This window comes from Suillus subalutaceus, assembly GCF_016647625.1.
Source record: "Suillus subalutaceus strain FC151 chromosome Unknown DFJ58scaffold_34, whole genome shotgun sequence".
NCBI lineage: Eukaryota > Fungi > Basidiomycota > Agaricomycetes > Boletales > Suillaceae > Suillus > Suillus subalutaceus.
In genome coordinates, this window is record NW_024540283.1 from 44,863 (window position 1) to 64,438 (window position 19,576).

At 47.4% G+C, this 19,576-nt stretch overlaps 7 protein-coding genes across 7 annotated transcripts; 4 read left to right on the forward strand and 3 right to left on the reverse strand.

Annotated features, from left to right (window-relative positions):
• Positions 1-777: 777 nt before the first annotated feature.
• On the forward strand, positions 778-1,862 carry DFJ58DRAFT_726251 (WD40-repeat-containing domain protein; the record flags this gene model as incomplete). Its single annotated transcript, XM_041385340.1, has 5 exons — positions 778-1,380; positions 1,444-1,470; positions 1,519-1,557; positions 1,606-1,680; positions 1,743-1,862. The coding sequence occupies 5 exons, from the start codon at positions 778-780 to the stop codon at positions 1,860-1,862; spliced, it is 864 nt and encodes a 287-aa protein (XP_041245441.1).
• Positions 1,863-3,415: 1,553 nt separating this feature from the next.
• On the forward strand, positions 3,416-3,781 carry DFJ58DRAFT_780105 (uncharacterized protein). The gene has a single exon (XM_041389726.1). The coding sequence runs from the start codon at positions 3,457-3,459 to the stop codon at positions 3,709-3,711; it is 255 nt and encodes an 84-aa protein (XP_041245442.1). The 5' UTR covers positions 3,416-3,456; the 3' UTR covers positions 3,712-3,781.
• A 4,061-nt stretch (positions 3,782-7,842) lies between these two features.
• Positions 7,843-11,150, forward strand: DFJ58DRAFT_780107 (allantoate permease). Its single transcript, XM_041389727.1, has 20 exons — positions 7,843-8,037; positions 8,094-8,669; positions 8,728-8,863; positions 8,916-8,992; positions 9,044-9,086; positions 9,141-9,210; positions 9,266-9,280; positions 9,331-9,362; positions 9,413-9,548; positions 9,598-9,615; positions 9,670-9,823; positions 9,875-9,960; positions 10,011-10,079; positions 10,132-10,327; positions 10,381-10,409; positions 10,474-10,492; positions 10,539-10,606; positions 10,656-10,717; positions 10,777-10,907; positions 10,972-11,150. The coding sequence occupies exons 2-20, from the start codon at positions 8,343-8,345 to the stop codon at positions 11,041-11,043; spliced, it is 1,740 nt and encodes a 579-aa protein (XP_041245443.1). The 5' UTR covers positions 7,843-8,037; positions 8,094-8,342; the 3' UTR covers positions 11,044-11,150.
• Positions 11,151-12,014: 864 nt separating this feature from the next.
• Positions 12,015-13,381, reverse strand: DFJ58DRAFT_780110 (uncharacterized protein; the record flags this gene model as incomplete). Its single annotated transcript, XM_041389728.1, has 3 exons — positions 12,015-12,501; positions 12,596-13,275; positions 13,332-13,381. 3 exons carry the CDS (start codon positions 13,379-13,381, stop codon positions 12,023-12,025), a joined length of 1,209 nt encoding a protein of 402 aa, XP_041245444.1. The 3' UTR covers positions 12,015-12,022.
• Positions 13,382-14,788: 1,407 nt separating this feature from the next.
• On the reverse strand, positions 14,789-16,075 carry DFJ58DRAFT_682227 (uncharacterized protein; the record flags this gene model as incomplete). The annotated part of the gene is made up of 6 exons (XM_041383236.1): positions 15,653-16,075; positions 15,557-15,604; positions 15,422-15,505; positions 15,337-15,372; positions 15,108-15,285; positions 14,789-15,055 (listed from the first exon to the last, which is right to left on the reverse strand). Coding segments are annotated over exons 1-6 (711 nt in total), but the record flags the coding sequence as incomplete, so codon positions are not given.
• Positions 16,076-17,235: 1,160 nt separating this feature from the next.
• On the forward strand, positions 17,236-17,683 carry DFJ58DRAFT_726256 (uncharacterized protein; the record flags this gene model as incomplete). Its single annotated transcript, XM_041385341.1, has 3 exons — positions 17,236-17,267; positions 17,303-17,433; positions 17,490-17,683. 3 exons carry the CDS (start codon positions 17,236-17,238, stop codon positions 17,681-17,683), a joined length of 357 nt encoding a protein of 118 aa, XP_041245446.1.
• Positions 17,684-17,738: 55 nt separating this feature from the next.
• On the reverse strand, positions 17,739-19,227 carry DFJ58DRAFT_701494 (uncharacterized protein; the record flags this gene model as incomplete). Its single annotated transcript, XM_041383602.1, has 4 exons — positions 17,739-18,107; positions 18,166-18,395; positions 18,451-18,775; positions 18,826-19,227. 4 exons carry the CDS (start codon positions 19,225-19,227, stop codon positions 17,739-17,741), a joined length of 1,326 nt encoding a protein of 441 aa, XP_041245447.1.
• Between the last annotated feature and the right edge of the window lie 349 nt (positions 19,228-19,576).

Sequence of the window (19,576 nt, forward strand, 5' to 3'; positions counted from 1 at the left end):
CGTAGGATTGCGTCTTTTTCTATTTCCACTGCCAGCATCCCGAAACCGGTACTAAATGGTTTCCGTCTTCTTCGAAGGTGATTGGAACACGCACAGCATGATTAATTAAGATGTTGCGCCTAACGACGAATTGAAAGTATCAATTCAGTCAAAGAATCCTCTACAAGTGCCTTGATACCTAGATAGCTATTGTGCATAATCAGCACAAAGTCGCAATCAACAGACCATCTTGAAATGATGGCAAGTGTCAAGGGAGGGCGTTCGGAAAGGACAAAGCATGCTCGTGACTAAAGCCTTCTTGAATCGGGTGCAAAGATTCGTTTCCACCTCGTTTACCATGCCTGGCGATGGAGAAGTCAGAGTAGCAGTTGTAGACACGACTGTATATGCAGGAAAAGTGTCAGATGTCAGAAGAATGATGCTGTGAATCAACTTGTTGTCTCCACGTGATCCGACGGTTCTTCCCGGGAAGCCAATTTTTTGCAGCAAGTTACAGCAAATTCACAGCTCACTTCGCTCCGAAAGCGGTCCAAAGACACTAACACGAGTGACCTCGTCCATAGGATGCAAGGCAACCACGATGCACGAAGTTCAACACGTGTAGGCTGTGCAAATATGCAGTGCGTATCTACACCCACAATGCGGACTGTGCATGTTGGGAACGTGGGAGGTGTACACCAAACTAGGTATCGAATATGCCTCCCGTGCTGGTCGGATGGTGTCTTATAGACGGGCGGTCGATTACTAGTTAGCTTCCAAGAGACCCCAACAATCACGATGGAACGACCAAGGTTCAGAAGATCAAGGCGAATGAGAAATACCGAAGACCAACCACGGCGAACTGCTGTCCCACCGCGAGGACGGCCTACTCCAACTCACCCCAAAGAGACAAACGTAATACGATTGCCTGAAGGAAGTGGCCTGGGGAGATTTACCTTGGATGTTGGAGGTCCTCTTGATGCAGTGACGAGTGTCTGTTGGTCGAGAAATGGAGAACAAATGTTCTCAGGTTCTCGAGATGGAACGATCCGGGTTTGGTCGTCAGGGACCGGAGCCCAAGTCGCTCTGCTCCAGGGACACACCAACACGGTTCACGCCATCGCAATATCTTTTGATGGGCGCTTCATTGCAAGCGCATCCTCTGACTGTACTGTTCGCTTATGGAGCGTGCGTACTTATGAAGCAGTCAGCCCCCCATTCGAGCATGCCGACGAACTCTATTGCGTCACATTCTCCCCTGACCGTAAGCGTGTCGCATGTGGTGGGAAAGACACCAAGGTGTATCTGTGGGATATAGAGCCATACACTAAGCCAGACGCTAGTATCACGGATAGCTGCGAACCAGCTCCGGAATTGCCGTTGGCACCCTCAGATGAAGATGTAAGAACCGTTCACACTGTGCGCTTAATTGTTCGAAGTAGCTGATGCGGGCAATTATTTCAGGTCCTTAACGAGCTCTTGATACAGGAGGTAGGGAAGCGCATTACTTATGCTTTCAATACTCATAACCAGCTGCAGGTCGCTGGCTTCCTTCCCCCGTTGGCGCTTCAGAATGGAGTACGTATATCGTACCATGGCGTGATATCTCTGATTTGACTGTCGCAGGTTCCACCCGATCTGAATGTTCCCTCAGCGTTTACTGAGAGTTGGCCCAGTAACGAGATCAACAATGCTCTTGAAGTAAGTGCCAACATGTGGGCTGTGTAGTTTGCATTTCAGACGCCTAATTATCATCTTGACAGGATGCACCAAAAGACTCAGACCAACCAGAGGAGTCTTCTGAAGTATTTCCTAGCCCGATACCTTCCTCATCCTCATCCAAGCGTCGTTTCTTGGACAGGCTACCACTCTTTCGTCGTTGAAGCGATATCGATGATTGTGGCGCTGCGAATTTGTAGGTGTATATTATCTCTCGCATCACATGAGCAATTATTCATGATTTCTAGGGTCCTAGCGAAAGGATGATGATATCTGAATATAATCTTCGTTTCTGATTTATCCCATAGAGATTGTGTGACTCACAAACAGACTAAGTTGCATTAACGGTATCATTCGACTGCAACCTCTGTATCGATGGTGATATTGTGTCAGTTCAACTGGTTACTTTACCTACCGTCTCCGCTTCTTCAGGGAATGATTGTCACAATATTTAGCCTATTTCTGCCTTGTTTTGCGTATATTCCCATTATGAAAGAATTGCGGTGTGTTTGATTCTCAAATTTGTGGCTGTAATGCCGCACAGGAGTATTATATGCTTATATCTTAACACCTTTTTTTGCAGTTACATGGAGTCCTGCCGACGCAGTTATGGACTTGAGCCCCATGGAACGCACACCCTTAAACTGAATTTCTGTTCTTATGTAGGGTAAGTCTCAAGGGTTTGGGAGAACAGTGACTTACACGTTCTGAGCGTCCCAGTGTTCCGTCAGTCGATCATCCTTCTTGCCTATATGTAGGAAAGTAGGACGTTCGAATGTGCACGATATCCTCACTCATTGCTGATCGATCGATCCTCCACGCACGATTCTGAGTCCGTTGCGTGTGGCACTTGAAATCGAAATCGGGGACAAGGCGGACGCCTCTGAGTCCTCCGCTTCCGCTTCCGATTATGTCTTTGCCTTCTCGCTCTCGCGCATCATTCTAACGTTCTCTGTTCTAGAATGATAAATTACCACCATTGATGTGGGGAGGCTGCTTACCCAGTCAATGTGCCAAAAACAGCTGTCAGTAGTGCAGAAGAATCAGAGTCACGAAAGAAACAAGAAAAACGACGTACTTCTGGACAATCTCTTTCCTCGTCATCCAGTTAAAAGAACCAAGGTCTTAGCAGAGAGGTTTTCTCAAATCCAGCAGCAGCTCGCCAGTACTTCCGGAGGACTCTCTGCCAGTGATGAGTACTTGCGAGGCCCACATGCGAAGAATCGAACGCCGGTGAAAATTAGTCATTCATTTCAACGCACATACATGATTTACACTTATTTCTGACGTAGTAAAGAGTGCACATAATAGCCCTTTATCGTCGATTCGTTGAAGTCCAGCTACTAAACAACCTCGAAAGCCACTGCATTCCACGGATTACTTTTACATTTAAATCCCTGTCGCTCGGGCTGGACAGTGAGTCGCAAGCAATTTTCCTTGAGACTCGCTTACGCAACTGCGTTCAATGGATGCCAAGGATTGACACTGTCAAAAACAATTCTGGATTTCAGACCCGATCCTTTTGCGTATGGTCAACTGTATACTACGCTGTCATGCGTGAAAAATCGACGAGATACACTCTGTTTATTTGTGTCTACGAACGAGGAAAAAGATAGAGCCAATATCGCGTACAGGCGCTTGCTTTTGTAATGAATGGACCCAGAATCACAAGCAACGACGGCTTGTATTTATATATGAGGGAGAATTATTCATCTAGTGGGTGCAGTGAAACCAGCCGTCCTGCCATGCAGGTGAGTTATGTTATCAAATCCAGGAAAACTACTGATACTGACGCAAGTCGGGGTAGGGCAGGCCTTGCATGCACCATCATTGATGCACCACCCGGGACATTTGTCCGCGTTAGCGGGCACAGCAGAGATTGATGATGCTAGAGCAGCGACGACGGCGAGTACAATTGCAGAGGAGAAACGCATTTTCTGTGACTCGTGTAATATGGGGTTAGATGATTCTGAAGAAGATAGTAGGGATACGGCTGGGTCGGGCTGGCTTTAAGTTATCTATAAATTCTATAAATCTATAAAGTAAGGGAGAAGGGCGTGGGAGGGTGTGGCGTGCTCGCGTGAAAGCCACGTTTGCCACATGTATGGGATCCTTTGTTTGAAAGCACCGACGTCCTCCGCTCCGACTCCAAGCGTGCGCTGTTCGACGTCCCAATTTGATTTGACTGCGCGCATGTCTTCCGTTGGCCAGAATTTCGTATTGTGGGACCGCACGTGGGTCCCAGTGAAAACCGGTTATGACGAGATAAGCCTCGATAGGTTGAGATGTGTCGTTCAGGCAGGACACATATAGGAACACATACAAGCCTCCAGTGCCCCGTACTCGGACTGTGTTAATAAGACGGGGCAGTGTCCTATACGTTCCCATGCGTGTATTTTCGTATCCAGCATATCTGAACACATCCGCTAGCAGTCCCGCTACCTTTGCACATATGCTCAAATAGTATCACACATGCTTCGAAGTTGTCATGCAATGGCTGGTATTATTTGCAGCCGCTACAAAAATACGGTATAAAAAGGCGCGAAACCACATTGGAAAGCAGTTCAAAACATCATAAAAGAGCAACGAAGAGACCAGCGTCGACGGGGGAAGCATCACGATCGAAGAGACCAATTAGGAAGCGGGCGAAGCAGCCAATAGGGAAGAAAATGACGGGAGTGCAGTAAGGATAGCAGGGGAGAACTTGAAAGCACATCGAGGACTACTATGAGGAGAAATCAGCGAGGAGATAGTAGCCGAAAAGCGAAAATGTACACAACAGGTCTAGTAGATCACCCCCTCGGAAACAGCGGTCCTGTCAGGCTATGGTGTCAATATAATATATTATATTACTGTGATTGGTGTGAATTCGTGATATATCCCTACCTTTGGGCTAAAGCGCAAGGCAATGATGTATCACCTCAAAGCACGGTGATATATCACTTGCTATCACGCGGCTATTCTTAGCCTGTCCCTGGTCACTGTCCGTTTTTGGCTTCAAAGTGGGTAGTTCGGTTTGTCAGAAATCTAGATCCCTGCATAGCCACTCACTGCTTACTCGATCACTTTAGGCTCTGTTTGGACATCGAATTCAAAAAGAAATTCGCAATGAGAATTCAACTTACGTGTCAGGTGACCTACTCACATGACCTTCGGCATGACCTTCGGCACTACGTGGCGCACATATGATGAATGATAACAGTGATTGTTTGAGGACAACAGTACTAGTGTTGAATGTTGCCCCCCCGCCCCCAATCAATATGTACAATTATGAAAACTCAGCGCAGAAATGGCACAGGGAGGAGACCCGTTGACGCCGGCTTACCTTCGTTATGACCTGCATCGTCACGCAAGTTGTATACGTGTATAATCTATTGTTTTTGACTTTGACTCCCCGTATCCCGTACCATACATCAGCCTTGACTGGTGAAGCATGGGTTTATGAACTCACTACAGGGCACCCTGATCGAATCCACAATAACCTTGGTGTCTCATTAGAAGTCTTTGAGGCACTGATTGAAATTCTCCAACAACATGGTATCTACCGGTCTCATAATGGTGTCTCCGTGGAGGAACAATTGGGCATATTTTTATATGCTTGTGTGACGGGACTTTCGACTCGCCACCTTGGTGAGCGATTCCAGTGTTCCCCCGACACTATTGCCAGGTAGATACTCAGAACGTTGCAATTGATATTTGTCTCACATAGTATTTTGTGTAGGTACTTCAAGCACTTGTTGCTATTTTTCTCAGACGACCCATTCTACTCCTCGCAAGTTTGCCTACCGAATATCGAGATTCCCATTTCCCAAAAAATTTTAAATGACCCCCATTTCCGCTTTTTTGATCAATGCATTGGCACTGTAGATGGCACACATATCCGGATCTTCGCCTCACAAGGCGAACACTCCACCATGTGCAACCGCAAGGATTACTTATCCCAAAACTGTCTATTCGTGTGCGATCACGATTTTTTTTTATCTATTCACTTTGCGGCTGGGATGGTTCTGTTGCTGATGCGACGCTCTGGAATGATGCGTGCGCACATGACTTGCGCTTGCCTCCGGGAAAATCCCTACTCGCAGATGCTGGGTTTGGTACATGTGATGCATTGTTGGTGCCATACCGTGGTGTCCGCTATCACTTGAATGAATGGCGTCAGGCCAATCTCCAGTGAGAACACAAAGTATCAAAATTTTCTGCTTTTGACATTTGACATTCCAGGCCGCAGACACCACAAGAGCTATTTAATCATCAACATGCGTCACTCCACAACATCATTGAACACGTTTTTGGAGTAATGAAGCGACAATGGCATATTCTCCAGCTCCCACCCAAGTACAAGATGGACGTGCAAGCGTGCATCCCTGTAGCGCTCTGTGCGCTGCACAATTTCATTCGCAGGTTCGACCCTACCATTTTTGAAGAAGAATATGAAGATATTCTGGGACTTGAGCTTGAGGAAGGTGTGGCTGAGCTGGCTGAACTGAATGAGCTGGGGGATGGACCAGCGAATGCTCAGGAGAGGCGGCGGGCTGATCGTCGCAGGGATGGTATTGCTAAGGCCATGTGGGACGATTATGTTGCTGTGCACGCTGCGCGAGGCAATCAAGCAGGGTAGGATGCAACTGAAATCCTATTGTTACTTTCTATGTAGCATTGGTAAGAGTACAAGGGTAATACAAATCAGTCAATGTGCATAGCACAAATTTCACCCAGCCTCTTCTGCACCCAAGTGGACTTCAGCTTATCATTCATGTATAGGTATGCGATGGCCTCGTCTTTGTCCTTCAAGAACAACGGCATCATGTCCAACTTGTCCTCATCTGATATGTTGGTGGCGGCACTGAGGACTTCAATAGCGCGTGCGAAGTCAGGGGGAGGTGCAGCAACAGGGGGTGCAGGAGCTGGAGGTGGGGGTGGGGGTAGAGTAAATTTTTTACTCATTTCATGTACTGAACTGGCGAGCGACATAATTGCCGCACTGCCATCCTGCTGCGCTTTGGCAGTTGCAGACGGCGGGCGAGAGCGCTTACCGGATGGAACGTCAACATCAGATTCTAGTGCACTGGCCTTGCGCTTGCCCCGGCTGGCACTTGTCAAGGCTGAAGGTGGGCTTGTGGAAGGGAGGCGGGGCGCAGGCGTGGTGGGAGGACCCATGCTAGTAGGAGACAAAGGCAAGTCATAGAGCATGTTGTCAGAGATTTCATTGGTAGCAGCGGATAGTTCATGGAGGTTGAGTTCATTGGAAGTGCGGGTGCTGGTAAAAGGTGCTGCAGATGACGCAGAGCCTGTCTTCCTTCTCTGGACCCGATGGACATGGATTCCCTTCATGGCATTGCCGGACGCCAGCAGATCAAAGATTGCAAAGTACGCAAACCCCTTGTTCTGGAATTGTCTGGCGTGAGGGTGAGACTTGAAAAAAATCAGATTGGCCTGCACATATAGAGGACAGTACTCACCTTGACATACCCTGCCCAAGCGCTAGCTGAACTCTCATCAACACAAGCCCCCTTATCATCTGTCCACGTAAACTCCAACGACGATCCTCCATATCTGAGCTCTACTGCGGCAAGATAAGCACTCTTGAGTGTACCAAATTTTGTTTTGCAAGCGGCATCAGTTTTCTTGCCACCCTTCTGATCCTTGAATTTCTCTGCAAGTGCATTGGCAGCTTTCGTATATGTCGATTTGGGGTATGTCATTCCATCTGTGCCCACTTTGTTTTGATGCAAAAACTCGAGGAGCGCTGCCTCCTCTTCAGACGTCCAACAAGCTGGCTCTTTGCGATTGGAAATCTTGCCTTTCCCCTTAGCTTGTGAACTTGATGTGGTCTCAACTACTCCAGAGTCTACAGAGACTTGAGAGTGAAGAGACGCGATAGACGAGTCCGAGTCAGACGTGAGCATCTCTCAAGGATATAGGATATGAGTGGCTAATATCAGAGATAAGAGGCGTGCTGGCATTCCTTGCCAAAGGTCATGTGAGTAGGTCACCTGACACGTAAGTTGAATTCTCATTGCGAATTTCTTTTTGAATTCGATGTCCAAACAGAGCCTAAAAAATGAACATCATGATGTGTAATCACGTGAGATAAAAGAACTTGGTTGCGTCAGATATAGCAATTCATACGCTGCCCCATGATGCATATGTCTGACTAGTACAAAGTTCTTTTTCCCCATCTTCTGAAACGCACCACATGCATGATAACATCTTTAGTCACATCCCTGTTGGTCTTATCCTGGTTTTTGACGGCCATTTCGGGACGTGGAGTGTATAATCTGCTCAAATCGCAGATTCATGAACATAGCCGACAAGCTGATCATTGCACCTCATTGAGTACAGTGGGATGAACATGCTGTTTCTGCGAGTACTGACTCAGGCGAATGCTTCAGGATCCAGTCATCAAATTCACGCTACATTTCCGTCCAAACGTCATGACAAATAACAAAATTTGCAGGTCAATGATTCGCATAGTTCTGCCTATTATTAGAACGGGCTCTTATGCCATTGATCAGGAATGTGATATCACTTATCCAATTCCGCGTTACATGTGAGTGAGGATAGATGGTGGGGCGGCCGTGCTTGTCTTATTTAAGTGCATTTATACGGGGATTTTTCTTCCTCCACACTCATTCCTTTCGATGACGACCTCTGTGAATGCTACCCTAGAGCAGCAAACCCCGACAACGGACGGATTTAGTCTTCCTGTCTCTTTAATGTCTTCTACTGACAAAAGAAGTTCTTCTTTACCAACTGATGACCTGGTGGATGAGGCGGAGGAACAGTTCTCATGGACAACGGCCATCTTTCATCGAAAGCAGATGGTACCCTCTGATCCTGACGCAATCGCGACCAGACGCTCTGTTTTTGATGATCGTGACCTTGCGCCACACTATTGGCCCAAGAAGGAATACGAGAATCTCCACAGATTCGATCCAACCGCTCGTTGGACGTACAGGGAGGAAAAGGTCAGTTTTATACTTATCGTCATTTAAAGTGAGGCTGCTCATGCTGAATGGGAGGAAGGCCCTGGTCCGCAAGTTGGATTGGAAGATTATGCTTATGGCAGCTATAGGATTTTCCGCCTTGAACTTGGACAGGAGCAACATCAACCAGGCAAACTCAGACAGTTTTTTGCAGGATCTTGGATTGACTACAGACGGCAAGTTTGTTCGATTGCCATCTAAGTAATATCCTGACTTTTGGTCATCCAGACTTCAACCTCGGAAATACCGTATTCTTGTTGGCATTCTTATGCGCAGAACTACCGTCACAACTTGTCTCGAAGCGAGTACGTGTATTTGCTGCAGATTGTTTCGTGTGGCTTATGGTCGTATTGAAGGTTGGCCCCGATCACTGGATACCAACGCAAATCTGCCTCTGGAGTATGTAACAGAACAAACAACTGTATCAAAACAGTTCTCATCGATAGCTCATAGGTTTCGTGTCTCTGTCACAATTCTGGCTGACCAGTAGGACCTCGTTCCTGGTCTGCCGAGCGCTTCTTGGGTAATATCATGTAATTACTGTTCCAAAGCTCATTTTCACTGACTAGTGAATTCAGCGCCTTGCAGGGCGGGTAAGTCCAACTCCTGCCTGCGCTCGAGTACACTTTTTTACATTCCACAGTTATATCCCTGACCTGATATTGTATCTATCTTGTATGCCAGTTAACTTCCACCTCATCTTATACTGCTGACTTTTCGGACAGATTTTTACACGAAGACAGAGCTACCCATGCGCCTCGCCCTGTTCTGGATGTCTTTGAACTTCTGCGGCATCGTTGCTAGTTTTCTAGCCTATGGCACGCTTCACATGGATGGTGTCGCTGGCGCTGCTGGATGGAGGTCAGTAGAAGTTTGATGCTCGTTTCGCAAAAATCTGACTTGATCGAAGGTGGCTGTTCATGATTGAGTGCGCCCATTTCTTTCCAATGACATAAGACGCGCGAACTCGACCCTCCCACAGGGGAATCCTCACTCTACTTATAGGATTTTTCAGTTTTTTCAACATGCCTCCATCGCCAACGCAGACCAAAACATGGTTCCGGCCAAATGGTTGGTTCACGGAAAGAGAAGAAATCATTATTGTCAACCGAGTACTTCGAGATGATCCTAGTAAGGTAAATAGTTGTGTCACAGTCTCGTTAGAATCTGCAACTAAACTTCTTCAGGGTGACATGCACAACCGTGAGGGCCTTACATTTCGTCGTCTGTGGACAGCAGTGTGTGATTATGACCTATGGCCAATTTACATCCTGTACGTTGTTCCCGTGATCTTTGTAAGAGTTGGGCACTCACGAAATGTAGTGGCCTCATGTTTGGCATCCCGAACACCCCCCCTGCGACATATCTCACTTTACTACTTACGGACATTGGGTGTGTATCACAAGTATCCCTTCATTTGACACACTCAATACTAGGAACCCAGATTCAATACATTTGATACCAATCTCCTTACGATACCCTATCAGGCTCTCGGAATTGTCACCATGTTTTTGATCACGCTTGTCTCAGAGTTCGTCAACGAGCGTTCTATTGTGTCGATGATAGAGGACGTCTGGACGTTGCCTTTCCTTGTTGCACTCTATGCGTTGCCCAGCAACCCTAATCCTTGGATATTTTTTGTGAGTAACTCGTTTTACGTAGCGCATCATAGGCAGTTTACTCAACTGTTCAGGCTGTGGTGACTGGTCTGTTGTCATATCCGTAAGTTCGAACTTGTCAGCACCAATGTTCTTGAAGACCATTCTTGACGTCCTCGTGTTACCAGCTACACCCATGCAATCCAGGTACTACTTGAAACGATCCTCGAGTGAAATACTCATCTCGTTTCAGGTGGCGTGGTGCTCTCGTAATGCCGGGGCAGTGGCAAGTCGAACAGTCAACGCGTCGTTATACAACATGTGTGGAATTCTCTATTTTCAAACTGGAGACATACTCACCTTCGGCTAGGTTTGTGCAAGCCAGCGGGATCATATCCGCACAGATCTACGTAGCTAGCGAGGCTCCCAGATGTATGTGACTCTTTTTCTTTCACAGGCAACATGATCGTCACATTCATCACCGCGTGCAGATCAACGCGGTAACATGATCCTCATCATCATATGCATCGTCAACATCTGTATTCTGTACCCAGGCACGAAGGCATATTACATCTGGCGCAACCGACAACGAGCCAAGATTTGGGATGCGATGACGACAGAGGTGAGTTCATTGTAGACTTTCTAAAGAGCTAGGGCTCTGGCGCTAAAGACTTGTTGAATGATAGGAACGTGTACACTATCTGAGTACAACCAAGGATGTTGCGAACAGAAGACTCGATTTCCGTTTTGCGCATTGATGATATGTTCAATTATGCAGAATTAATCAATGCTGTGTTCGACTTGCGAGTCTTGAGAACACGAGATAGGAGGAGCGCAATGCCCTCGTAGTTGAGCTCGAAGTGTCTGCCGAAAAACAGATGTATTCGACGAGCCCTGTGTCCCCAGCTGAAAAGCTCAGGTTCATCGGGACTAAAAGCACGAAATATCTGAATATAGATCGCTAACGGCGTGTTTGGTTGCGTCGCTGTCATGCCACACAAGAGTAATACATACTCATACATTAACATTCTTTCGCAGGTGCATTGAGTCTTGCCGAACGCAGTTGTGGGCTTGAGCTCAGTCCATGGAACGCACACCCCTAAACTGAATCTCCATTCTTATGTAGAGAATATTGAGGTAAGTCTCAGTGGTCTGGGATAACAATGACTTACACATTCCAAGTGTCCCAGGCGTTCCGAGGATCAGATAATCATTTGTTTGCCTACTATACTAGGCCTATAGAAAAGTAGAGCGTTCGAATGTGCGCAAGCTTATGGTTCAGCACTACCATTCAAGTTTTCGACCAAAACATGCATCTGGCATTGCTTCAGGTACGCAAGTGTAATAATTGAGAATGTATACAAATCATAGCGCAGTTCAGGGGCTCTTCGGAAGAGGGGTCTCTGCAGTGCCTTCATATCCCCAACCACCCACTCAGCCTTCCGTAATCATACGTATCTCGTGGACTAATTCAGGACTCAACGACACATTGAGAATACCGAGGTTCTCCTCGAGATACTGTGCAAGTCAAAATCACGAATGTCCGAGGTTATATCTATATCCTCAAGATCATGCTCAGTCCTGGATGGGATGAAAAGTAAGACTTGCATGGATGTAGTACAGCATCCCGTGATGCACATATATTTGAATATCAATACTCTTTTGTTATAATACTTATCCCTTCCGCACTCGCATTGCTCCATCCCTTCCTCTGGTCCCTAGTAAGCATCGTAATAATCAAGGACTAATAACTCCTTTACTGTTGACCAACTTCTCACGCATATCGCTGGCTACAGCCCTTAACTCTTCCACAGCAACGACAACACCCTCTCCCTCTCCCTGCTCTGAATCGCGCCTCCTCAGTGCTCTGAGAACGTCATCCACATAGCTAACGAGATACTTGAAATGACCTTCCGACGCGATCTGCATGTACCTCTTCGTGCCTTCCACAAGGACGGGGAGGAACTCGAAACAGTGTATGTCGTCAATTTCAGAGTCGGCATAGTACCATGCGTGTCTCATCATGTCCCACCACTGCTGCGCTGTGATAGCATCGAGCGATGTAACCGACAACTGTTCAGATGGAATTCGGAGGAGGATGCCAGATAGGTAAAAGGGACGCAGCGAGTACGATTTGCAGTACTCTCCAACCATGCTGATGCACCGATCTATATGGTGATCCCCAAACAAATGGGGGTGCCAGTTGGAATCCCTCGCTAGGGCAAAGATCAGTTCGAGATAGCACGAGTCGCGGTCAGGATGGAAGAAGTGGTGAGGAATCGTCAGCGAGTGTTGTGCCTGGTCGCGGACAAACCGTAGTCAGGATAGCGGGGGATAACTTGGTTAAAACCATTTCCCGCAGCTTCGCATCAATGGTATCGATCGAGACGATTTCTTCTCGGACAATGTGAGTAGCGCGAAGAGCGGCATAACGCAAATGGACAGGCATGTTACTTCCCATGCAGGCGATGAGGCTCTCGATGAATCGATGTTGTTTAGCAGGGCTGCAGTGCACTTTTATGATACCCAGTATAAAAAGGATGTCAAATGCCACTTCCTGGTTGTCGGAATAGATGTCAAGGTAGTAATCCACCAGCCACTCGAAGTCTTCTGGCAAGTGGGAATCGCCTGTCCCTAAACTTGAATACGAGAAATCCCACAAGTGAGCAGGGTCCCGAGACGCTTTGGCAGCGGCGAGCGTGAAGTGCAGTGCATTTCGCAGAGCTGCCAATGAAGCCGAGGGGTCGTTTTGTTCGGATGACCTCGCTCGTGAATAAATCTTCCTACACACGTCCAGGTTTCGCATGGTGTCGGATGAAGGTTCATAGTGACTTTGAGTAAGTTCGAGTATGCGACAGATAATGTCGAGGAGGTTCCATGCTCGGCGTGTGACCCCTGTGCTGTCTTTCTCAAGATCGCCTCCATCCCATGCCCAAAGAACCCTTTGGAACTGCGCCAAAAGGGACTGCGTGAGTCGAGGCAGAGCAGCACTACACGATCTCTTTGTTAAACATAGCAGAAGAAGCAGCAAATGAGTCAAAAGCACCTTTTATCCACCCGAATTATGTCCTTCTTGTCAAACTGAACCCCGACCATGACGCAAGCGAGAAGAGTGCAATTGGCTATGAGTTGATTCGGTGGAGAGGATGGAGGGGATAACAAGTTGGATATCACTGCTGTGGCGAGTTCTTCTACATGTTCATTCACTGTCTCTGTGACAAAGTGATAAGGAAGAACCTGTAACAGCTGCTCACAGTCACGGGCAGGAACGGAGTCGGCGTCTGGAATGGATGAGAATACAAATGATGGCCGACAAAGAATCGCAGCTGTGGAAACCACCGTACGAATGGCTATGCCACTGTGCAACACATCGGTAAGCACGTCAAGATCTGATATCCTGCGGCCAAAAACACTACTAGGATCAGGATATGCTTTGAGAACACATCCGTAGTATAGATGACTTAGAGCCATTACACATGCCGAGGCTTTCTCCTCCAACGATGGTACAACGTGCCCATCAATGCCGACGCAACTTGTGAAAATATCATACAGCTGAAGCAGTATGTCTGAGACATCAAGATCCAGGGGCCATTCGACCTGCGGAACAAAGTGGGCAGCCGCGATAAATACTTCAACATCCGTAGATGCACCCAGCAGCCACCGGATACTACGTGCTTCGAGATCGCTGGTGTGTACGTGCGGGAGGTCGAGGGAAAGGGTATATTCATTGTTCACCAAAACATCCAGATCCTGGTCGAGCGATAGTGCCTCTAAGTCTACAACATTTGTTAAAGAGCGCAGAACCAAAGAACGCAGCCCGTTATGAAGGGCGGCAGATAACGGCTCAAGAGAGCGTCGTGTGAATGTGCCAGTAGCACGCACAGCGCCTGGGAAGTGAAATGAGCGCTGGGGTATCCTATGTAAGAGTAGATAAGAACCTATCAATGCTTCAGACCATTGGGTCCATCTCAGTCTGAGGGTATCAAGCCTTCGTTGCAGCACAGCTGACAAGAAACGGTCAACACTCGTGCACACGTAATAAAACATAGCTTACCGTGCGCTGATGTCTTGAGCTGATGGAAATACCTGGAGGCTGGTTCAAAGATCAGGCATAAAACTCCTGCAATGCTGATTCAGACTGGAAACGACCACGCGAAATCACGAAATGATCTTACTGTCAATGCGCGACATGCGCAAGAGCGTCGACATTGGCGTTTGAAATGGACACGAAGGAGATATTGAACATGCCATAGCTGTCAGTGAATAGAAAAGAAATCCAGAGACCATCGTAGCAATGATCACCCAAGCGATGCTAGGCTGCTCGGACCACATGTGGGCGCCGAGGGCAATCTCAAAGAGGAGAAGGGAGATCTGAAGCAAGACGAGAAAGGACTGCACGACAACATCAAAATGCCATGTGGTGAGACCGTCGAACTTCTCTTGTCTGAACTTCCCTTGTACTTCCTGCGAGGTGCGACTATATTTCGACGTGTAGTACCCGAGCCACTGCTTGCCTAGTACGGCCCCGAATGCGGCTAGCAAGCTCATGGACAAGCTTGCATATGCGACCATTTGGATCCTCAGGGCAAGCACAGTCGGCGACCAAGTAGATGCCGGGTCTACGGGCGTGGATCCCGCTGCAGTGAAGTTGCCGAGTCCAATTTGCACGAGTTGGGTGAGAAGGGCATTCGTGGTGTCGCTGAGGTCGGGACTGAGATTGGAATCCATTGCGACAATGAAAGACGAGCTGACAGTGGAGAAAAGACCAGACTGATCACATATCAGTCTCAAAACAGATCGAAGATAAGCACGCTAAACCTACAAAGAGCAAGATACTCTCCATGTCGTCGGTGCATCGCTTGATGAAGTCGCTGTCGTGTTCCGCTGCGACTAGTCCGTACAACCTCCAGAAACGAGACCGATTGTCCTTGCCAGCCCGAGTCTTCGGCACAATCGACGAATTCTGGAGAACTTCCAATACTTTCTTCATGGTATCTGATCTGCGCATAGGGTGTCATCGGCTGCAATCGCTCGGCTGATTTTTCGCTCACAATTCGTTTAGAGTTGGCTGGTCTTTCTCCGCCCCACTGAGACAATTCATGAGCTTGTTTAAAATCATCATCGATAGGGACTTACAGAGCTAAATAGCCATCCGGTGCAACTTTGGAAACACTTTCCTGTTTGTGAGGTTCTGATGACTGGGAAGGCCCGGTGTTCGAGCTGCAGTTCTGGTGAAGAGTTGCACAGAAGCATCAGGGCAGAACCACTCACATCCCTGATGGTAGCTTTACCGCTGAAGGCCCACCATGTTCATTCTCCCTATCTTGCTGTTATACAGGTGACAGATGCCAGGAATTGGTCACTTACTCTGAATTGTCCGGGGGCCCTGGAGTACCCTGTTCTGGGGCAAACTTTTCATTGGTATGATTCTCGGCGCGGTCACTGGTACTAGATGCTTTTGACATGAGTAAGTGAGGTATTCAGTAGACGTAAAATACAAGTGAGCGTAATTGGGAAGAGTCTGAGCGCACATAGCCAAACACTTGTGGTACACAGCAACGTGGTCGAGAGCCTGCAACCATGACAAAAACACGCTGAGGGTGTTCTTGAAGGTTGCCATCTGGGTGTAAATTCGTAAGTTAAGTTAAGGTTCCTTATCGCCTTCGAAATTCGACACGGAGATTCGTTCTCGATTTGTTTTTGTTCTCGATCACATCGAGTAGGGTGTTCAGCGCGAGTGGCATGCGAGGCATTGCGAGCGCTGAGCGGGATACGACTATCTAATTCGGGCGGCAGTCGCGTCCCGCTTACTCATGCCGTGTCAATGATGTCATGCGCCTGTCTTGCAAGGTCATACTATACCTCACGGCTGAGTCGTCACCCCCACAAGTCGTCACGACCTAAATATCTCACTCAATTCTTACTTCCACACACAATTTACAACTTAAATCGATGTTTCTATCATGCACCTTTCATTGCGAGGTTGAACGATCAATTTTTGTTGAGAAATGGTGAAGTTCATTGAAAGCCGTCAAAATCACGCTGGTGACAGCCAGCCGAGCGCTGCCGTAGCGGAGTTCTAAACCAATACTGCTGGCTGTGACGACTTGTCAGTGAGCCGACGACTCGGACATGGCTCAACGAAATAGCCGCCCAAAAGGCAAATCACGAGAGTCGCGTGCCAGACTGCCAGTGATCCCACAGGCGGCCTATGTATATGAGCAGCGGACTGTTTGGCAATGGGAGAACGCGCGCGAGAAACACCGCATCAAACACTGACAACCCGACTGCCGTCAGCGCCGCACCCGTCGAAAGTGAAACTCCACCTGTTCTGGCACTGCCTGCCAATAGCTCTCATTGTTCTTCTTGTGAACATCCGAATGGTTCTTACTTAAATAGTCCTGATCTATGCTATGAAATACCTTATTGCAATCCTCCTGTACATCCAACTCACAGCAATATTTGTACCAGCATCTCGGCAATTTTCTACATTACACCAGCATCAATTTCATTTGCCTCATCATCACGGACCACATAGTTCTCATTCTCATGTAGCATATCCTGCACCATACAGCCATTATAATAACAGCCACGCCCCATACTATCACTACAAAACCGGAAGGAGGTTCGAATTACCGATCGTGCTGGTGTATTGTGCGATTCACCTTCTGAACCGGTGATTAGTCGGTGACCGGTGCGAAACAGGTGATTTCGTATCACCACCTGTGCGGGTGATTTTCAACACTTTGTAAGCCACTACACTCACCATTCAACATGCAGTTTTTAGCCACTAGGTATGTCAGTTATTTTCACCAGTTGGAACAAACTGCCTAATCCGATGACAGATATCATTTTTTTCAGTTCTTATCACCATGTACCGTACCATTCACGCGCGCACGTTAACGTTAACGTTTAGGGCGCTAGCGCAACCATCGACGTCGACATAAATTATGACCGCAGCGCGGGAATCTGGCATCAAACGGTAAGCCAAATTTCTTTCATCCGAGTCTCTCGCAGCTTCTCTGACTCTCGATCCCAAGTGCACGCTCTAGATCTGAGTCACCACCTTTCCACCAGACCACGCAAGCCTCGAGCTCTGTTTCGCCGTCTCAAGATCCCCGACAACCCAAATGACCCTCCCGAATTTTGTATTCCTCCTCCATCTTCATGCCTCATGTATATGTCCTGATCGTGATCTCCACAGCTGCCGAATATCTTGCATTGCTTGCAGTCCAGGCTGAGCTCGAGCCGAACGAATCATCCGGCACGAAGGATAATGTTCTCGAGGTGTCGGCAGACTTTATCATTAATCTCATTGAGGCTCGATGGAAGGCAGAGAAAGAACGGTGTGATGCAGAATGTAAGGCTCAGTTGCTCGAGATGAAAAATTTACCTTGAGTTAGTTAAAAAGTACTTATCATACACCGAGTACAATGTTACTACTCTGCTGAAGTCAATCCTCAAAAACTGCACGAGCAAGATTTCCACTTCGGTCAATGATTGCCCACTTCTGTCCTCCATCGATATCAATAGGGACGCGGCCGACGAGACATTGCAAGCAAACGATATCCACAATATCTAAGGTATCATTGAGGTTGCTGTAAAAGTGAATGTTGAGGGAAGACAGGCTTGAAGGGGTGGGTTCAAGTTTGCATGTTGACAATGCAGCGAGGAAGATGGTTGTTGGCCTATCGACTTTGAGTGCTGGAGTATGTGGAACGAGAACGACAAAAATATGATGTAGACATCCATAGAATGTTTGTTTCTCGTAAGTGGGTGGTAGGTTGCGTCGATGGGCATATTTGTCCACGAGAATCTCATACTAAATAGTATAGTACCATTAGCATTTTCCATTATTCAAAACAAGCAAACAAACTCACTCGCACGAATGTTGCATCTTGTGAATCACGCTGGTGTGATGTAAGCCCTGCTGCAAGCATTGTGTCGCCACCATCAAGTCGTTGGACCTTGCCCCATTGCTCAATAGACACTGCTTCGATATGCTGATGAACAATTGCCAATGATACATCAAACCGAGTAGCGAGGGCCTTGAAGATCCGCGTGAGCATTACCGACTCGAGTGGCATCACGCTGGTTGTTCTCCGTGGATCTGTTGACAAAAGTCAAGGTACGGCAAAATAGATAGTAAAATTAAAAAAAATTACATGACTTGTGCTTGAAATGGCCAGCTATGTCTCCTGACCGAGATGGTTGCAGTGTGATAGCTTCGGTGAAACCATGAATAAGTGCTGCTTGTGTCAGTTGGGCATGTTCGATAATGTAACGAGCCATGCATGCATCGGGGTAACATTTGCTAGTGATTGCTGGTTGCATCTGCCCGCAAAATCTCTCCATAGGAAATGCCCAACTAGTCCATACTGGTCCAGCCTCTTCGATACTATCTGCTATGTGCAGAAGTGCATGTATGGTGATGGGGCATGTTGAGAGACGTTCCGGGTTGTGTTGGTAGTAAATTCCAGAAAATTGCAGCTTAGAAAAAATTCAACGCGCATGGGACAATATTACTAGTGGACTCACACTTCGAATTCTTCAACCCAAGTAGCAAACCCCGTTTGCAAATCATTGACATCAGTTTTTGACAGTTCAAACTGCAGACAAACCCGGACCATGCGAACAAGCTTCAAAAAGTGCCTATAGTACTTTGGCTTTGAGAACTTTCGGTACAAGAGAACAGGGCCAAGGTATTGCATCCAAAATGACCATGAGTCGGCAGTGCACATACTCCGTTCGGTGGCTGGATTAGGTGGTCGAGCACCATATGCCGAGGGTATAAAAGATCCGGAATCAGGACCTGCCTGGCATACAGCATTCCAGACACTTTCCGCAATCTCATAATCCTCGGAACCAGCATCCAGGCCTTTGAATTCGCCAGTCCAAAGCAAGATAAGGTTCTTAATGACATTTTCCCAAATGAGATGCATAAAATCATAGGGAAATGACTTGGGAAATGACAGCGAGGATATGAAACTTAGCACAGGTATGCCTTTGATACCATATGCCTTGGCGAGTTTTTCGGCTTCGACTGCTGTAGATGCAAGTTGAACTTGCTGAGCTTGTTGCATCATCTCTTCATGAGTGCGACGGGGGAGTTGTAGTGGATTGAACTTCTTCGTGGCTGTGGATGAAGCAAGAATATCTGGGTGGTTGCTTTGATCGAGAGGGACATAGTGCACAGCACTTTTTGCATGAGGAACTCGAATGCCAGTAATGTTGCATGCTCGACACGGTGAAAAACCATTGTGACCCTTGATTCGCATAATCATGGACATG